Source organism: Eschrichtius robustus, chromosome X (assembly GCF_028021215.1).
Source record: "Eschrichtius robustus isolate mEscRob2 chromosome X, mEscRob2.pri, whole genome shotgun sequence".
Classification (NCBI taxonomy): Eukaryota; Metazoa; Chordata; class Mammalia; order Artiodactyla; family Eschrichtiidae; genus Eschrichtius; species Eschrichtius robustus.
Genome location: NC_090845.1, coordinates 39,334,294 through 39,356,973, shown reverse-complemented (window position 1 = coordinate 39,356,973; position 22,680 = coordinate 39,334,294). Strand labels below are relative to the sequence as shown.

The window sequence follows — 22,680 nt, the reverse complement described above, 5'->3', positions numbered from 1 at the left end:
TTATAGGAAGAGTTACAGAGCAGTGATCCTATGACTGCAATTTCCAGAAAGCCCTCAACTCTAGATATTCGGGTTGTAATTCTCATTTACTGTTCTTTGCCAGTTACACTATATTATCTCAGGACTTACAGCAGACAGAGGACATGCAAATCACCTCACCCACCTGGTGCTCTCCAAGCAACTCTTTGACTTAAAAGAGTGCGGGCAGTAGCAACTTTTGGGTACCTCGGGCAAATCACTTCATGTCAGTGGGCCTCATTTTGCTCATACTTTGCTTAGCAAGTATTACCAAAAGTGTGCTTGACTACACGATCCCCAAAATTCCACCCAGCTCTGAAAGTCTAATATTCCCCTCATTCATTTTATATATTCATTCACTCATTTAGCAAATTTTTTTAAGTGCCTATACTATGTGCAGATCACTGTACACCAATGATGTAGTGACAGATAAGACATGGCCCCTTCATGGAACTCAGTTTCCACAGGGCTACCTACTTTTTTTTCTTTTTTTCTTTTTTTTTTTTGGAGTGGGGGCCACACTGCGGGGCATGTGGGATCTTAGTTCCCTGACCAGCGATCGAACCTGTGCCCCCTGCACTGGAGGTGTGGAGTCTTAACCATTGGACCGCCAGGGAAGTCCCAGGGCTACCTACATTAAACAAGTAAATATGCACTTTAGCACAGTTTGTTTAACGGGTACAGTTATGACAGAGCTATAGCGGAGAGAAGGCTGCGTCAGAGAAGCAGGAGAGGGGGTGATGTTCAGCCAATCAGAGCAGACAGGAAAGTGGAAGTGACCACAAGAAGGAGGCCCAGAAATGTCTTGTGATCGTCATATTCTAAAGCAACCCAATGACAGTTGCTTGATCTTCTGTATGGTTAACTACATAGAAACATAGACTGAGTAAAAGCGTAAAACTGCACCCCTGAGTTACACTTTTCAGAAAGTACAAAATGGCCTTGAATCTTCCCTAAAAGTCTCCTTAAAGAAGCCCTCCTGTCTTCCATCTTCTGTGATCCTAGTGAAGGTGTGTATTTCTTCTTTTAATTGGTTGCCATAAAAACAAATTATTTTTATATGAAATATATTTTCAATAATATAGTTTTCTATTACATTTAATACAGCTTCATTTGCTTGCTTATTTGTCCTATTAAAAACATTATATTACTGTGCAGGATATACCTGTATGATCTCTTTTGCTTTTTGGACCTTCTACAATGTATCCAACTATGTATGCTGGGTCCATCTCCCAAGGGTGTTGTACTCCTGTTACACCCTTGTTTTCCCATTTTTAACATCTCACCTATAATTATTTCTCTATTGATTGGTACTCCCATAGTTGCAAGTGTTAAAGACCAAACTTAAAATAGCTTAGACAACAGGGGAGAGGCTTATGTAAACAAGGAAAGGCCAGGAGTTTACCCCAAGCTGGGGTAGGTTCAGTGGTAGCTGGGCCAAATCCTTTCCCTGGAATTTGGGAACTTACGAACAGAGAAAACATGAATCAATTCCTCTCTGCAGAGAAATGTTTGAAGTAGACAAAATAATAAATATTAACTCCACTTGGTTTGAGGTGAACTTTCCCTAGCCATGAGAGACCCTGTCTATCGCGTTCACTACTGTGTCTAGCAGAGTGTCTGCCATATAACAGGTTCAGAGTAATATTGGTTGAATGAATACATTAATTTATTAATTTCAAGGATGGAACCCCCATCATACTATCATTTCCCTTCTGAAGTTAGATTTGACTTACACATTAATTTACAACATTTTTCCAGGAACACCTTCTCTTGGTAACCATAGATGCTGATTGAATGTACAAGTTGGAAACGATACTTGAACAATACAGTTGAATGTGGGACTAGAAACATTTGATAAACCAGTTTTTTTAATTGCTTGCCTACCACTTCTAAGAACCACAAAATAGGAACCATACAAGGTTATATTTTATAGAATTGTACAAATTCAGACAGGGTCTAGATTATAACGTCTCAAATATTTTCACAGAACTTTCTAACAGAATGTTATTTTCCAATGAAGAAGATAAGACAGAGTCCCCCTACCCCTAATCATCTCAAATTTAAGACCAGTTTTCACCAAGGGAGCTTGTTAAAAATACAGATCTGGGCTCTATTCCACACTTCCTGAATCTAAATCCAAAGAGTGAGTTTAAAACTCAATATTGGACTTCCCTTGTGGCACAGTGGCTAAGAATCTGCCTGCCAATGCAGGGGACATGGATTCAAGCCCTGGTCCGGGAAGAGCCCACATGCCATGGAGCAACTAAGCCCATGCACCGCAACTACTGAGCCTGCGCTCTAGAGCCTGCGAGCCACAACTACTGAGCCCGCATGCCACAACTACTGAAGCCCACGTGCCTAGAGCCCGTCCTCCACAACAAGAGAAGCCACCTCAATGAGAAGCACGTGCACCACAACGAAGAGTAGCCCCCGCTTGCAGCAACTAGAGAAAGCCCACGTGCAGCAACAAAGACCCAATGTAGCCAAAAATAAATAAATAAAATATTAAATAAATAAATAAAGTTAATATTATTTAAAAGGTCCAGGCTTCCCTGGTGGCGCAGTGGTTGAGAATCTGCCTGCCAATGCAGGGGACACGGGTTCGAGCCCTGGTCTGGGAGGATCCCACATGCCGCGGAGCAACTGGGCCCGTGAGCCACAACTACTGAGCCTGCGCGTCTGGAGCCTGTGCTCCGCAACAAGAGAGGCCGCGATAGTGAGAGGCCCGCGCACTGCGATGAAGAGTGGCCCCCGCTTGCCGCAACTAGAGAGAGCCCTCGCACAGAAATGAAGACCCAACACAGCCAAAAAAAAAACAAAAGGTCCCCATGTGACTCTTAGAATCAACCAAGTCTAGTACAAAAATATGTTTATGAAAGCTTCTCATATAATGGTGAATAATTGGAAAGTAAAAGTAATCTATTCCATAGAATAGTATTCTGGCATTAAGTATATGGAGCTTCCACTTCCAACCAAGGTGGAGTAACAGGAACAGATTTACCCTCTCACCTGAAACAACCAAAAAAAATTTTAAACACACAAAATGAAGTAACAGTTTTCAAGACACTGGACATCAGGCAGCAAAGGACAGTGATCCCTAAGAAACAGGAAGCAAATAAGGTGAGCACTATGGTTGCCCCACCTTACTGACATGAGAGAGTTTCCAAGTCACAGTACAGTGAGGGGGAACTGAGGCAGAGCAGGCAGACTCCCTGAAGAGACAGCTGAGGGCCTGGGAAGACCAAAGAACTAAAGTTCATAGGACAGGGTACTGAAGAGGAGAGAGCTGCACAGAGAGAGAACCCTAGAGATCTATAGAGGGTCCCCCTCAGGTATTCATCTGAATAATGATCAGCACATTTATGAAAGGAACCTACCCGTAGCCAAGGAAAGACCATCCAAAAGGATGAGAGGGAACAGTGCCCAACACTCACTGCCTGTTCCCACCACCCAGACTAGAAAAACCAATTCAAGCGGCATTGTATAGAGTGCTTAGGAAGGTCTTGCCTTAGTAATGAGGAATAAGTAGCCCTAGATAGAGAATTGCCCCAGACCTGCCTTAACAAATCATGAAAGCAAGACCCAAAGGATCAAACTATTTCCAAGTAACTGAACTACATCCCAGGACAAAGCTTAAGAATATTTACAGGAATAAAAAAAAAAATCTAGCATGCAATAAGATAAAATTCACAATGTCTTCAATCTAATCAAACATTACTAAGCATGTAAAGAGGCAGGAAAATGTGACCTATAATGTGGAGAATAATCAATCAAAACTGACATGCAACTGACAAAGATATTAGAATTAGCAGAAAAATTGCACTATGGGATACATGGCAGATTAGACATTTCAGAAGAATAGATTAGTGAACTCAAAGGACACAGCAATAGAAACTATCCAAAACAAAACACAGAAAGGAAAAGAATTTTTAAAAATGAAAAGAATATCACTGAGCTGTGGGACAACTTCAAGCAGCCTAATATTTGGTTAATTGGAGTCTATGAAGGAGAAGACAGTGAAGAAGAAACAGGAAATATATTTGAAGAAATAATGACTGAAAACATTCCAAACTTGATGAAAACTATAAATCCACAGATGCAAGAATCACAATGAACCCCAAGCACAAGAAACATGAGGAAAACAACACCAAGGTACATCATAATCAAACTGCTTAGAACCTGTAATAAATAGGTCTTAAAAACAGAGATAAAAAAGAGATGTTGCATACAGGGGAACAAAGATAAGAATGATATCAGATTTCTTATGAGAAACAGTACAATTAAGAAGAACAATGACTTTAAAGTACTGAAAGGGGAAAAAAAAAAACTCTCAGGTTAGAATTCTAAACCCAGCAAAGGTATCTATCCAAAAATAAAGGTAAAATAAAAACATTTTCAGACATACCAAAACTGAAATAATTCAGTAGACTTACAGTATAAGAAATGTTAAAGGACATCCCTTATCATTTAAATCTCTCTAAAAGATAAATGGAAGTCTAAACAAAAATAATAGCAATGTGTTTGGGTTTTTTTTTTTTAACAATGGTTCAAGGGTGGGGTCTTTGACAAGATCAGGGTGTGAAGGGGGGGCTGCACTCCCTTAATCTCCTCTCAGGTGGTCAGTCTCCTCATCTTTTTTTTTTTAATTATTTATTTATTTTTGGCTGTGTTGGGTCTTCGTTTCTGTGCGAGGGCTTTCTCCAGTTGCAGCGAGTGGGGGCCACTCTTCATCGCGGTGCGCGAGCCTCTCACTGTCGCGGCCTCTCCTGTTGCGGAGCACGGGCTCCAGACACGCAGGCTCAGTAGCTGTGGCTCACGGGCTTAGTTGCTCTGCGGCATGTGGGGTCCTTCCAGACCAGGGCTCGAACCCGTGTCCCCTGCATTGGCAGGCGGATTCTCAACCACTGGGCCACCAGGGAAGCCCTGTTTGGGGTTTTTTAACATGTAAAAGTAAAATGTATAACAGCACAAAGGTCAGGAGGAAGGATGTGGAAGTATAATGTTATAAGGTTCTTATATTGTACATGACATGGTATAATATCACTTGAAGGTAGACTGATAAGTTAAAGATGTATGCTATAAACCCTAAAGCAACCACTAAAACAACAAAACAATTGTAGCTAATAAGAAAACAGGAGAGAAAATAGTATGAAAATAAATCCAAAGGAAGGCAGAAAAAGAGGAAAAAGGGAACATATGACAGATGGGACAAATAGAAATCAAATAGCAAGAAGATATATTTATACCTGACTGTATCAGTAATCATATTAAATGTAAATAGTCTAAATTCCCCAAATTAAAAAGCAGAGGTTGTCAGGTTAGGGTGTGGGGAGAAAGCAAAACCAAATTATATATTGCCTGCAAGAAATGCTTTATACATGAAGACAAATCTTTTCAAAGGAAAAGGATGGAAAAAGATACACTTTGATGATGACATTAATCAAAAGGAAGCCAGAGTGACTCTATTAATATCAAAGTATATTCTCAGACCACAGTGGAATTAAGTTAGAAATGGATAACAGAAAGATGTCTGGGAAAATCCCCAAGCACTTGAAAACTAAATTATCCAATTCTAAATAACCCATGGATGAAAGAAGAAATCAAAAGGGAAATTTTAAAGTATTTTGAAGTGAATGAAAATGAAACCACAACATACCAGAACTTGTGGGATACTGCTAAAGCAGTACTTAGGGAGAAATGTGTAGCACTAAACACCAATGTTAAAAAGAAGAAATATCTTAAAACAATGACCTCAGCTTCTACCTTAATAAACTAGAACAAAAAGAGCAAATTAAACCCAAAGTGAGTAAAAGAAAAGAAATAATAAAGATCAAAGTGGAAATCAATGAAATAGAAAATAAAAACAATAGAAAAATCAATAAAGCTTTTCCTTTGACAAGATCGGATCAGTCAAGGGAAAAAAACACACTAATTACCAGTATCATTCATAAGAAAAGTGACATTACTACAGATTCTACAGATATAAAAAGAATAATAAGGAAATATGGTAAACAACTTTATGTCAATCAATTCAACAACCTAAATGAAATAGACAAATTCACTGGGAGACAGAAACTACCAAAGTTCACTTAAAAAGGAAAAAACTGAATTGCCCTATACTATTTAAAAATTGAATTTAGGTTAAAAAAAAAAATCCCTCAAAGAAAACTCCAGGCCAAGATGGCTTTACTGGTAAATTCTACCAAACATGTAATAAAGAAACAGTACCAATTGTATACAAACTCTTCCCAAAACATTGAAAAGGAAGGAATTCTTCCCAACTCACTATTTTTTTTAAGCTAATTTATTTATTTATTTATTTATTTATTTATTTATTTATTTATTTATTTATTTATTTATTTATTTATTTATTTATTTATTTATTTATTTATTTATGGCTGTGTTGGGTCTTCGTTTCTGTGCGAGGGCTTTCTCCAGTTGCGGCAAGCGGGAGCCACTCTTCTCATGGTGCGCGGGCCTCTCACTATCGCGGCCTCTCTTGTTGCGGAGCACAGGCTCCAGACGCGCAGGCTCAGCAATTGTGGCTCACAGGCCCAGCCGCTCCGTGGCATGTGGGATCCTCCCAGACCAGGGCTCGAACCCGTGTCCCCTGCATTGGCAGGCAGACCCTCAACCACTACGCCACCAGGGAAGCCCCCCAACTTACTATTTTTGATGAGAAGGAGAAGGAGGAAGAGGCAGCTAGCATTACCCTGATACCAAAAACAGACATTTTGCAAGAAAAGAAAACTGCAGACCAGTAATCCTCGTGAATATAGATGCAAAAATTCTAAACAAATCCATATCTTAAAAAAGGAAAAATACATCATGGCCAAGCGGAGACTAATCCATTAATACAGCTTTATTTATAAGAGACAAAAGCTAGAAGCAATTCAGTGGGTGAATGGATAAACAAAATGGTATATCCATACACTGGAATATTCAGCAAGAACAAAGTATGAACTATTGATACATGCAATGATGTAGTTGAATCTCACGTTGTGAGTGAAAAAAAGCAACATAAAAGAGTTCATACTAAAAAAAAAAAAAAAAAGAGTTCATACTGTATGAGTTCATTTATAGAAAGTGCGAACTAATCTATAGCCAGTGAAAACATATCAATGGTTGCTTAGGGATGTTGAGGTGGAGGAGCAGGGCATGGAGGGATGTGAGTAGATTACCAGTGGGCATGAGGAAACTTTTGGGAGTGATGGATATATTCATTACCCTGATTGTGGTGATGGTTTCACACATGTATACATATATCAAACTTGTCAAATTGTACACTTTACATAAGCATATGTCAATTCTACATCGATAAAAATGTTTTAAATTATTAGCAACATGGAAAATAATTATAGGATTAAAAAGCATTATATAAAATGTATGTGTACTATTATTATAGTAATCAAAATATCAAAATTAATATTTCTGTTGTGGCATAATGGAGTTTTCTCCTCCATTTTCTATATTTTCTTTAATGTTTTCCTAACTTTTGTAATTAAGGTTATCTACAGCAAAATCACAAATATAAAAAGAAGTGCCCTCTTACAGTAATTCTGTTTTTGTTTAACTTTTTACAGGGAATCACTTTAAAAATGAATGAGCTAAATCACTGTATTGTTGCAAGAATCATGCATGGGGGCATGATTCATAGGCAAGGTAAGTTCCATATATAATTCCTTCTTTCCTTCCTTAATTTTTTTCCTGTAGCCTAGTGTTTTATGATCCATATAAAAGATCAGTTTCATTTATGTTTTATATAAATGATTTATTTAAGTTATCTGTCTTTGGTTTTAATCACTGTTGGCCTCCATTCACTTTTATTCATCTCCACATGCTCCAATCTGTAGATACTCAAGGGAGGGTATATTATAGTTTTGTTGCAGGAGCATCTCTGAGTCACTCTTTAGATCCTGACTTATTAGAGGCCATGGGAGATAAACTAAAGCATTATCATATCAGGCCTCAGGATATGTGGAAGACATCTGTACTGGGATATAAGATAGATAGATATATATTTGCAAAGTTAAATGACAGTTGAAGAATTGCTCTCTCATTCATTCAGGAATGAGATATACTATTTGTAAATTAGGAAATTAGAATTTGATAAATAACAATATAAAATTTAAATGGTAAAATAAGAGATATCAAACCTGTGATTAAGTTCTTAATACCTGCTACGATAAGTGCAGTCATTCTGAGAAGGGAATACACTAAGGACTGAAGTAGACAAAGAATGATTTTTTGAGAAAGAGGAACTATTGTTAACCCTCAGGTGGACGGGATTTAGACATGTAGGTTTAGGCTCCTCTTTGAAAGGACTGAGTTATATGCATTAGTATTTAGAGCCTGATCCAAAAATGATTCTCCTGTCCAAAAATCAGACTTCCTTTCTTTGAGATCGTGTTATTTTTGTACTTAACACTTCTTTCCTTAACCCTGGAGAGCAAGAGGTAACACCATAAGCCTTTTAGTGCCTTCTTGTCCTCTTTAGAGATGACTGCTGTGTCTGGCGTTACTGCTGCCTTCAGAGGAATCTGTAGGTTTCGTGAGTGGATAGCACTCACACAGGAGGATGTTTGGTTTTAAATTCCTGTACGAATTTTTTGTTTATTATTTTCAATAACTTGCTATAAATTCAGTAAAGTCACAACACCATTATTTCTTTAATCTCTTTTTCTTATATTACCGCACTGGCAAAAACCTGCTGTCTTTAATAGAAGTGGTATAGTGAACATCCTTGTCCTATTCTTGTTTCTAAAAGGTAGCTTTCCAAAGTTTCCCCATGAAGAAGAATATTTACTATAGATTTTTAGTAGATACCTTTTATTAGAGCTGAAGAAGTTCTCTTATATCCTTAGTTGCTGGACATTTTAATTATGATTGGGTTTTGAATTTTATCAAATGCTTCTTCTGCATCTGCTGAGATGATTTTTCTTCTTTTTACCTATTAATGTGGTGAATGACTTTTTAAAGACATCCTAATGATAACCACCCCGCTCCTGGCATTTTTCAGATAAACCCAGCTTAGTCATTGTGTATTATCTTTTGGTATGTACTGCTTGATTCTATGTGCTATTATTTTGTTTAAGATTTTTGTGATTGTAATTAGGAGTGAGACTGGCCTGTAGTTAATTTTCCTTTCCTGTGTTTCTCTGTCTGATGTTAGTTTCAAAGTTACACTGGCCTCATAAAATGACTTGGAGAACCTCTCTTCATGAGTTCTCTGAATATTGTATAATATTGGAATGATTTGTAGCCTGTAAGTTTAGTAGAACTTGCCTATAAAACTATCAGGGGCTGGTGTTTTGTGTTTGGTTTCTTTCAAGGAAGTTTTTTTTTTTTGTTTTACCACTGTTTCAATTTCTTTAACATTCATAAGGCTATTCAGCCTTTCTATATCTTGAGTGAGCTCTGGTAAATTACATTTTTCTGAAAAAATCTTAAGTTTTTAAAATTATTCTAGTAAGCTTCTTCTTAGTGTCCACTTACCTTTTTATTTTCTGCTGTCTCTGTAATTATGTACCCTTTATTCCTAATATTTATTTGTGCCTTGTCTTTTTTCTCTTGATCAACTTACCAGAGGTTTGTTCAAAAACCCACTTTGGGTTCTGTTAATTCTCTCCATTGTATATTTATCTTCTATTTTATTGTTTTATGACCGAATTTTTATTTTCTCCTTCCTTCTACTTTCTATTGGTTTTATCTAACTTTTAAAATTCAACACTTAGTTCATTTATTCCAGTCTTTCTTCATCTCTAATATATGCATTTAAGGTTAAACTCTACCTGTCTAAGTACTGTTTTATCAGTATCCCACCAGTTACGATATGAAGCATTTTTATTGTGATTCAGTTCTAAGTATTTTTGAATTTCTAGTGTTATATTTTTCATTGACCCACAAGTTATTTAGAAATATTTTTATGTACCACATTTAAGAGGATTTCCTGTATATCTTTTTATGTTTTACTTCTAACTTAATTGCATTGGGGTCAGAGAATGTGGTCTGTATGACACCATTTCTTTGAGGTTTGTTCAGACTTGCTTTATGGCATAGCACTTTAATCATTCTTGTAAATGGTCCATGTGTACTTAAGAAGACTGTTTATTCTTTTTTTTTTTTGACTATTCTTTAATTGTTGCATGCAGAGTTCTCTATATGATTGCTTGAGGTTAATTTTTTTGTTCAAATATTCTATATATTGACTAATTTTTTATCTGTTTGACCTATCAATAATTGTTGAAATATTCCAATTATCATGGTAGAATTTCTCTATTTCTACTTACAGATCTCTCACTTTTGGTTTTATATATTCAAAGCTGTTTTATTAGGAGCATAGAAGTGCCTGGTAACCATGTCTATCCTTAATATACTTTCTACTTAAAACCTATTTTATATTAATATAGTTATTCCAGCTTAATTTTAGTATTTCCTAGCATGTCTTCTTCCCTCCTTTTATTTCTAACCATTCTGTGCCTGTATGCTGTAGAGTGTGTCTTACAAACATTTCCAAATTTGGGTTTTTCATTTTGTAATGCACTCTGATGATTGCTATCTTTTAATGGGCAAGGTTAGTCCATTAATATTTATTTTGATGATTTCTATCATCTTGCTTTTTTTAATATTTATTCCATATTTTAATTGATATTTTTCCTTCATTTTTGTTCCATCCCCCACCCCCAGGTAAATTAGAATTTCAGCACTCTATTTCTATTTTTTAGGTGGTTACCTTGAAATTTTGTCATGCGTATTTAACTCGACATATACTAAAGTGAAGCAGTATGTTAATCCCACTCCCAAAGAATACAAAGACACTGGAACATCAAGTTAGATCCCAGTCTTGACTTGCATATTATTCTTGCCCAGCACTTTCGTTCTGTCCTGTTTTAAATCCACAAATTTGAAATTACTCTTAAAATACATGACCATTTTTGTTTGGATTTACATAAATGTTTACGATTTTATTTGCTCATCATTCCTTTTTGCACTGCAGACCATCCTTTGGGGAGCATTTTTCTTTCTTCCTAAACTACATCGTTTAAAGTTCCTTTAGTGATAGTCTCTTGTTGATAAACTCCCTCAGGTGGTGTTTATCTGTAAATATTTCATTTCAGCCTCAATCTTTTTTTTTTTTTTTTGAACATCTTTATAGGAGTATAATTGCTTTACAATGTTGTGTTAGTTGGTGCTGTATAACAAAGTGAATCAGCTATATGTATACATATATCCCCATATCCCCTCCCTCTTGCATCTCCCTTCCACTTTCCCTATCCCACCCCTCTAGGTGGTCACAAAGCACCAAGCTGATCTCCCCATGCAGTGTGATGCAGCTGCTTCCCACTAGCTATTTTTTTACATTTGGTAGTGTATATATGTCAGTGCTACTCTCTCACTTCGTCCCAGCTTACCCTTCCCCCTCCCCATGTCCGCAAGTCCATTCTCTACATCTGTGTCTTTATTCCTGTCGTGGCCCTAGGTTCTTCAGAACCTTTTTTGTTGGTTTTTTTTTTTTAGATTCCATATATATGTTAGCATACGGTATTCGTTTTTCTCTTTCTGACTTACTTCACTCAGTATGACAGACTCTTATGTCCACCTACTTCATTACAAATAACTCAATTTCGTTTCCTTTTATGGCTGAGTAATGCTCCATTGTATATATGTGCCACATCTTCTTTATCCAGTCATCTGTCGATGGACACCTAGGTTGCTTCCATGTCCTGGCTATTATAAATACAGCTGCAGTGAGCATTGTGGTACATGACTCTTTTTGAATTATGGTTTTCTCAGGGTATATGCTCAGTAGTGGGATTGCTAGGTCATATGGTAGTTCTAGTTTTAGTTTTTTAAGGAACCTCCATGCTGTTCTCCATAGTGGCTGTATCCATTTACATTCCCACCAACAGTGCAAGAGAGTCCCCTTTTCACCACACCCTCTCCAGCATTTACTGTTTGTAGATATTTTGATGATGGCCATTCTGACCAGTGTGAGGTGATACCTCATTGTAGTTTTGATTTGCATTTCTCTAATGATTAGTGATGTTGAGCATCCTTTCATGTGTTTGTTGGCAATCTGTATATCTTCTTTGGAGAAATGTCTGTTTAGGTCTTCTGCCCATTTTTGGATTGGGTTGTTTGTTTTTTTGATATTGAGCTGCATGAGCTGCTTGTATATTTTGGAGATGAATCCCTTCTCAGTTGCTTCATTTGCAAATATTTTCTCCCATTCTGAGGGTTGTCTTTTTGTCTTGTTTATGTTTTCCTTTGCTGTGCAAAAGCTTTGAAGTTTCATTAGGTCCCATTTGTTTATTTTTGTTTTTATTTCCATTTCTCTAGGAGGTGGGTCAAAAAGGATATTGCTGTGATTTATGTCAAAGAGTGTTCTGCCTATGTTTTCCTCTAAGAGTTTGATAGTGTCTGGCCTTACATTTAGGTCTTTAATCCATTTTGAGTTTATTTTTGTGTATGGTGTTAGGGAGTGTTCTAATTTCATTCTTTTTCATGTAGCTGTCCAGTTTTCCCAGCACCACTTATTGAAGAGGCTGTCTTTTCTCCATTGTATATTCTTGCCTCCTTTATCAAAGATAAGGTGACCATATGTGTGTGGGTTTATCTCTGGGCTCTCTATCCTGTTCCATTGATCTATATTTCTGTTTCTGTGCCAGTACCATACTGTCTTGATTACTGTAGCTTTGTAGTATAGTCTGAAGTCAGGGAGTCTGATTCCTCCAGCTCCGTTTTTTTCCCTCAAGACTGCTTTGGCTATTCGGGGTCTTTTGTGTCTCCATACAAATTTTAAGATTTTTTGTTCTAGTTCCGTAAAAAATGCCACTGGTAATTTGATAGGGATTGCATTGAATCTGTAGATTGCTTTGGGTAGTAGAATCATGTTCACAATGTTGATTCTCCCAATCCAAGAACATGGTATATCTCTCCATCTGTTGGTATCATCTTTAATTTCTTTCATCAGTGTCTTACAGTTTTCTGCATACAGGTCTTTTACCTCCTTAGGTAGGTTTATTCCTAGGTATTTTATTCTTTTTGTTGCAGTGGTTAATGGGAGTGTTTCCTTAATTTCTCTTTCAGAGTTTTCATCATTAGTGTATAGGAATGCAAGAGATTTCTGTGCATTAATTTTGTATCCTGCAACTTTACCAAATTCATTGATTAGCTCTAGTAGTTTTCTGGTGGCATCTTTAGGATTCTCTATGTATAGTATCACGTCATCTGCAAAGAGTGACAGCTTTACTTCTTTTCTGATTTGGATTCCTTTTATTTCTTTTTCTTCTCTGATCACTGTGGCTAAAACTTCCAGAACTATGTTGAATAATAGTGGAGAGAGTGGGCATCCTTATCTTGTTCCTGATTTTAGAGGAAATGGTTTCAGTTTTTCACCACTGAGAATGATATTGGCTGTGGGTTTGTCCTATGTGGCGTTTATTATGTTGAGGTAGGTTCCTTCTATGCCTACTTTCTGGAGAGTTTTATCATAAATGGGTGTTGAATTTTGTCAAAAGCTTTTTCTGCATCTTTTGAGATTATCATATGGTTTTTCTCCTTCAATTTGTTAATATGGTGTATCACATTGATTGATTTGCGTATATTGAAGAATCCTTGCATTCCTGGGATAAACCCCACTTGATCATGGTGTATGATCCTTTTAATGTGCTGTTGGATTCTGTTTGCTAGTGTTTTGTTGAGGATTTTTGCATCTCTGTTCAGTGATATTGGCTTGTAGTTTTCTTTTTTTGTGACATCTTTGTCTGGTTTTGGTATCAGGGTGATGGTGGCCTCGTAGAATGAGTTTGGGAGTGTTCCTCCCTCTGCTGTATTTTGGAAGAGTTTGAGGAGGATAGGTGTTAGCTCTTCTCTAAATGTTTGATAGAATTTGCTTGTGAAGCCATCTGGTCCTGGGCTTTTGTTCGTTGGAAGATTTTTAGTCACAGTCTCAATTTTAATGCTTGTGATTGGTCTGTTTATATTTTCTATTTCTTCCTGGTTCAGTCTCAGAAGGTTGTGCTTTTCTAAGAATTTGTCCATTTCTTCCAGGTTGTCCATTTTATTGGCATGTAGTTGCTTCTAGTAATTCCTCATGATCCTTTTATTTCTGCAGTGTCAGTTGTTACTTCTCCTTTTTTCATTTCTAATTCTGTTGATTTGAGTTTTCTCCTTTTCTTGATGAGTCTGTCTAGTGGTTTATCAATCTTGTTTATCTTCTCAAAGAACCAGCTTTTAGTTTTATTGATCTTTGCTATCGTTTCCTTCATTTCTTTTTCATTTGTTTCTGATCTGATCTTTATGATTTCTTTCCTTCTGCTAACTTTGGGGTTTTTTTGGTTCTTCTTTCTCTAATTGCTTTAGGTGTAAAGTTAGGTTGTTTATTTGAGATGTTTCTTGTTTCTTGAGGTAGGATTGTATTGCTATAAGCTTTCCTCTTAGAACTGCTTTTGCTGCATCCCATAGGTTTTGGGTCATCGTGTTTTCATTGTCATTTGTTTCTAGGTATTTTTTGATTTTCTCTTTGATTTCTTCAGTGATCTCTTGTTTATTTAAGCATATTGTTTAGCCTCCATGTGTTTGTATTTTTTACAGTTTTTTTCCTGTAATTGATATCTAGCCTCTTAGCGCTGTGGTCGGAAAAGATACTTGATACCATTTCAATTTTCTTAAATTTACTAAGACTTGATTTGTGACCCAAGGTATGATCTATTCTGGAGAATGTTCCATGAGCAGTTGAGAAGAAAGTGTATTCTGTTGTTTTTGGATGGAATGTCCTATAAATATCAATTAAGCCCATCTTGTTTAATGTGTCATTTAAAGCTTGTGTTTCCTTTTTTCATTTTGGATGATCTGTCCATTGGTGAAAGTGGGATGTTAAAGTCCCCTACTATTATTGTGTTACTGTCAATTTCCCCTTTTATGTCAGCCTCAATCTTGATTACTTTTGCTGAGAGCACAGTTTTAAATTAATGGTTACCATTCTGTTTTCTTTTGGCATCTGTTGTTTGATATCAAGAAGTCTGGTGTCACTATAACTGTCCTTGCTTTGTAGGTGATCTCTCCTTTCTCCCTGGACTTTTTAAGGTCTTTGTCTTTGATGTTCTGTAGTTTTACTACCTCCCAGCATGGATTTCTTTTTATTTATCCTACTTGGGATACATTATTCTTCCTGGAGCTGTGTAATCATGTTTTCATCAGTTCAAGAAAATTTACAACCATGTTTCTTCAAATATTGCCTCTTCTCCATTCTCTATTTCTTGTTTCCTATTTTCCTTATCTCCTTATTTCTCTGAACTGCATTCTAGACAATTTATTTGGTTATGTCTTCCAGTTCACTGAAACTCTCTTCAGCCATATATGAACTCCTGTTCAGCTCATCCGTTCACTGGCTTATGCTACCAATTATATTTTTCCTTTCTAGAGGTACTAGTCACTTGTTCTTCTTTTTATTTTCGGATCTGTCTGTTCACACCTGATAATCTCTTGTTGCATGTTCATCCTTGTAAATAGGTCCCTTTCTTTCCCCTAATATTTAACATATAGCTATTTTACATAGGCATACCTTGGAGATATTACAGGTTTGGTTTCAGACCACCACAATAAAGTGAGTCACATGAATTTTTTTGTTTCCCAGTGCATATAAAAGTTATGTTTGCACTATGCTTTCATCTATTAAGCGTGCAATAGCATTATGTCTAAAAAATATACATACTTTAATTAAAAATTACTTTATTGCTAAAAAATGCTAACCATCATCTAAGCCTTCAGCAAATCATAATCTTTGCTCCTGGTGGAGGGTACTGTCTAGATGTTGATGGCTGCTGATCGATCAGGGTGGTGGTTGCTGAAGCTTGAGGTGGCTCTGGCAATTTCTTAAAAGAAGACAACAATGAAGTTTGCCTCATTGATTGACTCTTCCTTTCACAAATGATTTCTCTGTAGCATGCAGTGCTGTTTGATAGCATTTTACCCATGGTAGAACCTGTTTTAAAATTGTAGTCAGTTCTCTCAAACCCTGCCACTGCTTTGTCAACTAACTTTATGTAATGTTCTAAATCCTTTGTTGTCATTTCAACAATCAGGTAAGTTTGCCATCTTATATGAGCACAGTTCATGACACCCCCAAAACAATTACAATAGTAACAGCAAAGATCACTCATCACAGATCACCATAACAAATATAATAATGATGAAAAAGTTTGAAGTATTGAGAGAATTACCAAAACATGATGCAGAGACATGAAGCGAGCAAATGCTGTTGGAAAAATGGCGCAGATAGACTTGCTTAACACAGGGTTGCCACAAACCTTCAATTTATAAAAAATGCAGTATCTTTGAGGCACAGTAAAGCAAGGCACAAGAAAACAAGGTATTCTTGTATTCTATATCTGACCATTCCAATATCTATCCTCCTCGAGAATCTAAATCTGTTTTTTCTCTTTCTGATGACTCGCATAGTAGTTTGCCTTATTGTATATTTGGTGATCTTTGATTGTAAGCCTATTGCTTGTTCAAATCAGTGGAAGTCTTGGGGGCCTAAACTGGAAACGCTTTCCTCCAGAAAGGGTTTGTTCCCTGTTCTACCAGCTGCCATGGAGTACCACTGATCTGGGTCTTGGCTCTCTACAGAATCCTAGGCTCAGCTTCTCTAACTTGCTATTAGCCCAAGGCTCAGAATCTGGCCAGCAGGCATTGCAGCAATGGCATTTACTCCTCCCACTATTTCATTCCATCCTTACTTTGCCACCACTCTGGATGCAGCTCACAGGGTTCTTTTGTGTGGAGGGGAGAGTGAGGATGAAAGTGGGAAGTGTTCTTGGGAATTTGCATTCCTTTTGTGAGACCAGTAACACTTCAAGAGGTGTGCCCCAGACGGGATATGTAGTTGTAAGAAAGTCTGTGAGTGCCTAATCAACCATATTTGAAACAAAAGTCCCCAAATTTTTATGTTTTATTATGTTAACTTTCAAACATGAGTAGAGAAAACAGTGCAGTCAGTTGAAGTAGAGAAAAGTGGAAAGAATAGTGAAGTGATCGCCCACATACCCATAAGCCAGGTAGAATTATTGTTAATTCATGGGCACACTGGTTTCATCTGTATTTTCCCTACTGCCCATCCCCCTGGATTACTTTGAAGCAAATACCAGGCGCCTTATTTTATTTATATGCATTTTAATGTGTACCTCTTAAAGATACAATGAGCTTTTCATGATGAAGTCAGGTCAATAAGTAAACGTGCACAATTCATAAATAAGAAAGCAAAATTTTACATAACACTATTTAACCATTGGTTCTCGGTCACTTTGTCTAGTTGAAGTATTACAGGACCCTGAAATGCCTACCAAGTTATTATTAAAAGGTTGCAGTATGTCTAATATAAATTTGTTGTTACACAGATATTATCATATCATAATTCTTTGAAAATCAACAGCCTTTGTATCATATTGGGTAGATAATAATGATAATAACAGCAAACACTTAAATGGTACTGACTGTGTGCCAAGAACAGTTCTAAGCCCTCTACATGTATTAGACTCATTTAATCCTCATAACAATCCTATGAGATAGATACTGTTTTCATCTCCATTTTACAAGTGTGAAAACCAAGACATGGAAAGTTTCAGTAAGTTACCTAAGATCTTAAAGCTAGTATAAGTGATGAAGCAGAGATATGAACCCAGACAGGCTGCATCTAGAAGTTGTAGTTTTAAACCACTATATACACACTGCCTCTCTCAGAAAAATAAGCAGATTTCTACAGCCATCTTTCAAAACTGTGTCTTCCATAAGTTATGTGTATCTGTTTTGGTGAGTTTACTATGTGAGCCTAACTTGTACCTGGTTCTGAAATATTGGCCTTCTGTATTTAGCTTAATTTTTTTTAATTACTTACGTTGCTGCCTTTGGATTTTATTATTATAAAAGTATATATCATTTCATGTTTATAATTTTGTGTAATTTCTTAGGTACACTTCATGTCGGAGATGAAATTCGAGAAATCAATGGCATCAGTGTGGCTAACCAAACAGTGGAACAGCTGCAAAAAATGCTTGTGAGTAAATGAAAGTCTCTTTTTCTAAGATTGGCTTTCAGTTCATTAACTTATTTATTAATGCACAAATAAAGGGTATTCTTTTATAATCAGAATATATCTGGTACCATCATTTGTGTGGACTTGAACTTACACAACATTCATAAAAACTGAGAGCTAGGAAAATGTTCACATGCAGCAGAGCTTAGAAACATTTTGCCCATCTTTAGCAGTATGGGCTTGAACATTCTCCTTTCAATCCTTTGTCTCCTGTTCTTATAGAGCAGATGTTTAAAGAAAACCTTTGCAGTTGTGCATGCTTGTGAACTAGTTTCTCACTGACCTCAACTCTGCTGACATCAGCAGTATCAGAAGCCTCTTTCCTGTGTAGCTGAGTCATAGCCAGCTGTATTGGCTTTGTCTACAGCACAGGGGAAAGGAAAGTCATAGTAGACCAGGCCATTTTTTACCGTGCATATTCAAAATCTGTGTTCAAATTAGGCTTTGGATTGGGGCGGGGTGGGGGGTGCAGAGTGACAGGCCCTGGTGAGCAGAGGGAGATGTTTTGGACCTCTTGTCCTGGACCTTCTTCCCACCACAATGTAGCAGCCTCCCATGTTACTTATATCTATTAAAGGTGAAATAAGCACCACAGACTCACTACAGTCAAAACTAATGTCAAAATTATGAAATAAAGAGCAGATTTTTGTGGAGTACACCATCATAATGTAGCCTACCAAATATAATTCTTACGTAATTAATTACTTGTTCTATTGTACAGTTCAACTTACATTCACTCTTGAAAGACATGTCACTTAGAGTTGTATTCGTGTCTATGAAAAGGTAACCATCAGAGGTCTGTTATACCATTGCTGTATGACCAGGACAGTCAGCCTCGACTTTGCAGGGCTTTTCCCAGGAACAACCTCCACCGTTAGTGTGAGCAGTTCCTGCTTTTATAACTCGGTTTCATTTTAGGCCCGTGCACTCTCAGCTGACTTGCATTAAATACACCCCCACATTTTCAGTGGTTTCTTGCGCGTTTTTGTGTGCAACATTTGTTTGTTAAAAGAGCTCTCCTTTTTCTTCCCCCCCAGCGGGAAATGCGGGGGAGTATCACCTTCAAGATCGTGCCAAGTTACCGCACTCAGTCGTCGTCCTGTGAGGTAATAGCTCTAACGAAACACCCCGTCTCCTCTGGGTTCTTAACTAACTGTCTGCTGATGGCTGAATGTTTTGGCTTTCTGGGAAATTGTTTCTGCCTGTGCTGTTGATCACTGCACACCAATTTTACAACAAAGATAACGGAACAGAGTAGGTCCCATCCACCTACTCAGCCCTGCTTCCATGGGGATGTCCTCAGCACTTTAACTTTCTGCAGGCTGGAATCAAAACAAAATACATATAGAGAAGCTCCAAATAATGACAAAGGCTTAATAAAGAACAAATAGAGTCTCTGGGGAAAAAAAAAGATCATAATTGCAATAATATTTCCAGGAAGTACATTCACTTCCCTTGTTAAGAAATCACATAGATAGTTCTTCTTTCCAAGGATGTGAGAAGTGGTCTATTTCTGTTAAGATAGAGTAGTTCAAATAATTGTGACAGGTCTCTAGATGGATGTTAAGTCTATGAGAAATTGATAACTGACGTTATTAGAGGAATATAGGCTTTTGCAACCTTCTGTGAAATTGTTTAAATTGGAATGTTATCTGATTCGTAAACAAGTAAGTTTTCTAGAGTAATACAAACCCAAAGCTCCTTTCTTACATTAGGCTTATCCTTTAGAAATTGTAGCTTTCCCAACCTATATTATTCAGTTTGCTATTGGTTAGTAAGTGAGATTCAAAAATCTATTCTTTTTATATTTGGAAATATGAGCCGGCCTAAATGGTGTCATCCTTGGTCATTGCACATTCAGTTTGAATACTTTTTTCTGAAGCTTGTTCTTTCTTGTGCATCTTCCAAGTATGTGTACATCAATATGAAGTACACATTTCCTCCAGTTAATATTTAAGACTGGCAGACAACTTATTTCATCTAGAAAATTGAATTTGTACTTAGGAGAAATTATAATGTTTCTTCCAGTCTCCAGTAGTGATGTAAATTTCACAAGAAAAATCAGAGGCTTCATGTTTTTTTGTAAACCTATTGAAGATATGTATAAGAATTTGTAGTTTTGCCAAGTATATTTTTAGTGAGCCGTGACAATTGGGGTTTCTGTTATATCAGTTCTTGAGCTCCTCTCGGTGGCTTTTTATGGAACTTCAATTAGTACTACATTTCAAAACAAAATATGGAACTACTTCTGCTCCAGGATTTATAGTTTTGAAATTTGTTACCTAGTACACAAACCTTACCGGAAAAGAGAGACTGTCACATGCATTTTTATGTAAAGCATTTTGATAGTCTAAAAATCACAGGTGGTCCTCATACCATTTCTCATCTTGGAAGAAATTTAGTAAATACGATTGATTTTTGTCTTTTTGGCTCACTAACCAGAAAATAATGTTAGTTATTAAAAAGTTTCTCTTGTGTTTTTGAGTGGTTGAACTAGTTTTGGGGTGGGACCAGTATTACACATATAAATGCTATGCTCTCGAGTAAGAAGAGCCCTCTCTTACCTTCTTTACCTCTGAAGAATAGGAAAAAATGTATTCCCCTCCTAGCCCTACCCCCAATCTGCTTGACTCTCCTGTGCTCTGGCAGAATTCAAGCCTGTGGTTGGACTCTTCCCAGCTACAGCAGTACTTCCCAAAGAAAAGCTCTCTGGCCACCTTCATCAGCATCCCCCTGGCCGTTGGTAAAAGAGGGGACCCCTGCCCCACACCCTGGCCCTACTGACATGAGTCTCTGGGGGTGGCGCCTAGACATCATTCTGCTCACTAACATCTGACAATACTCATCTAAGGGATCCCATTATTTAAAAGCTAACAGGTTCCGGAGGTTTTCTTTAAGTCTTCTAGAAAAAGCAAATGTCTTTTGAGCAGACATGCACATTTCAAAGGTTTCAAAGAACTCTACTAAACCAAAAATTTTTAAATACTTATTTCATCCCCTCCTTTTTCTAACATTAAAGTTGATTTGGACAATAAGCGAGTGGAGCCTGGAAAGGATTTTGAGCATGTCACATAGTATAGTGGCTGTGGCTGCTGGGATCTTTGCCAGAATCTTTAGAGGCTCAAGATTATTGTTTTAATTAATCTGCTAAAATAATCTAAAAGAAGAAAGGTTTCTTCTCTGGTGTATATCTATCTTTTACCCTTATTAGTAATATCTATCCTAGAAAGATTCTAAGGTGATTACAACATGAGAAGTCTTTTTTTGAGATTCACTTCACTTCAAATTGCATCATTCAGTAATTTTTGATACCAAAGTACCTAAGGATTATTAAATAAATACTTTTCAAACCTAATTTTCAATAAAAATTAGGCAGTTGGGATCTTCAGCACAGTAATTGTATAGTAATATCTGTCATTTTACAGTACTTGATAGGATTTTAATATCAAGTCACCCTTCGGGGTCTTATTTAAAGAAAGCAAAGGTTATAGAATGTTAGAGACAGGAAATAAATGGTTAATGAATGACACGGTCATCACTTACAATATGTGAATCTTCAAACTGTAAAAATTTTTTTCATACTTCTGTGAAATGATGCAAGTAAGTCAGTATGGCACCTTTATAGCTAAAACCTCAAAGGAAATGGTTGTCAGACTGTGGTTGTAACTGTTGATGTGAATATCTCTGTTTCTGTGCTGGTGTTCTGTGTTAATGAACCTTGTGTCTTATTTCAGAGAGATTCCCCCTCCACTTCCAGACAGTCCCCAGCTAATGGTCATAGCAGCACTAACAATTCTGTTTCGGTAAGAACTCTAGCTCCACACAGCAAAGTGTGACAATTTTGTTGGTGCCACCTGCCATGAGTGTTCTAGTTACATGTGTTCAGTGGAAATATTGTCTTCTGCCGATATACAAGGCTACTACAGCTACAATGCAGTTTACTCCTGGAAAATCTTTTTCAACGTTTTCTTCTCATTAAAAATGCCTTTCATTAGTTAAATTTGAAGAAATGTAGTTCAAGACTGCTTTGGTCATTCTCAAAGTATTTCTATGTCACCCATCTACTATTTATGACTTTGCTCAAAGTTATGCAAAGGATGTAAATGGAAGTTTCTTGAAATTTCTCAACATTTTTTTTTTTAATTTGAGAAAGATAAAGAAATGTAAGGATTTTGCAGAGTAGGCATTTGGGTATTCTCGGGCTTTGTAGTTGTCTATTCTGAGTGATATCAGCAACATGTTTTAGTTTCCGCTATCTAAGTTTACGAATTGGTGTGCCCTCTGTTATTGTGGTACGTGCACATACTTTTGTGAATTATAAGCCTTGCCTGGATATAAACAGCAAAAGGAACTGGCTTCAAACTGCACTTAAGCCACGCTATTATCACATCTTTAACACAAAGTACTTTATATTTTGACTTGAACTTGGAATTTTACTTTTTTTTTCAGAACTATCCATTTTGAAAAGTAAAAAGAATTGTTTTTAATTTAAACAAATGGGAGCACTTATACGTGCAGGTGTGCAATATTTGGGGTAACAAAATCTATAAGTTGCTGATATTGCT

At 36.8% G+C, this 22,680-nt stretch overlaps 1 protein-coding gene across 8 annotated transcripts in view; it reads left to right on the top strand.

Annotated features, from left to right (window-relative positions):
* CASK (calcium/calmodulin dependent serine protein kinase) overlaps nucleotides 1-22,680 on the top strand; it is a 396,439-nt gene that overhangs the window by 338,292 nt on the left and 35,467 nt on the right. For 4 of the 8 annotated variants that reach the window (XM_068532536.1, XM_068532534.1, XM_068532535.1 and 1 more), the window contains exons 15-18: nucleotides 7,605-7,683; nucleotides 17,991-18,076; nucleotides 19,153-19,221; nucleotides 21,850-21,918. In XM_068532536.1, coding sequence (XP_068388637.1) covers nucleotides 7,605-7,683; nucleotides 17,991-18,076; nucleotides 19,153-19,221; nucleotides 21,850-21,918 — 303 coding nt within the window. The remainder of the gene's footprint in view (nucleotides 1-7,604; nucleotides 7,684-17,990; nucleotides 18,077-19,152; nucleotides 19,222-21,849; nucleotides 21,919-22,680) is intronic. The other 4 variants (XM_068532540.1, XM_068532538.1, XM_068532539.1 and 1 more) reach the window with 1 other exon arrangement.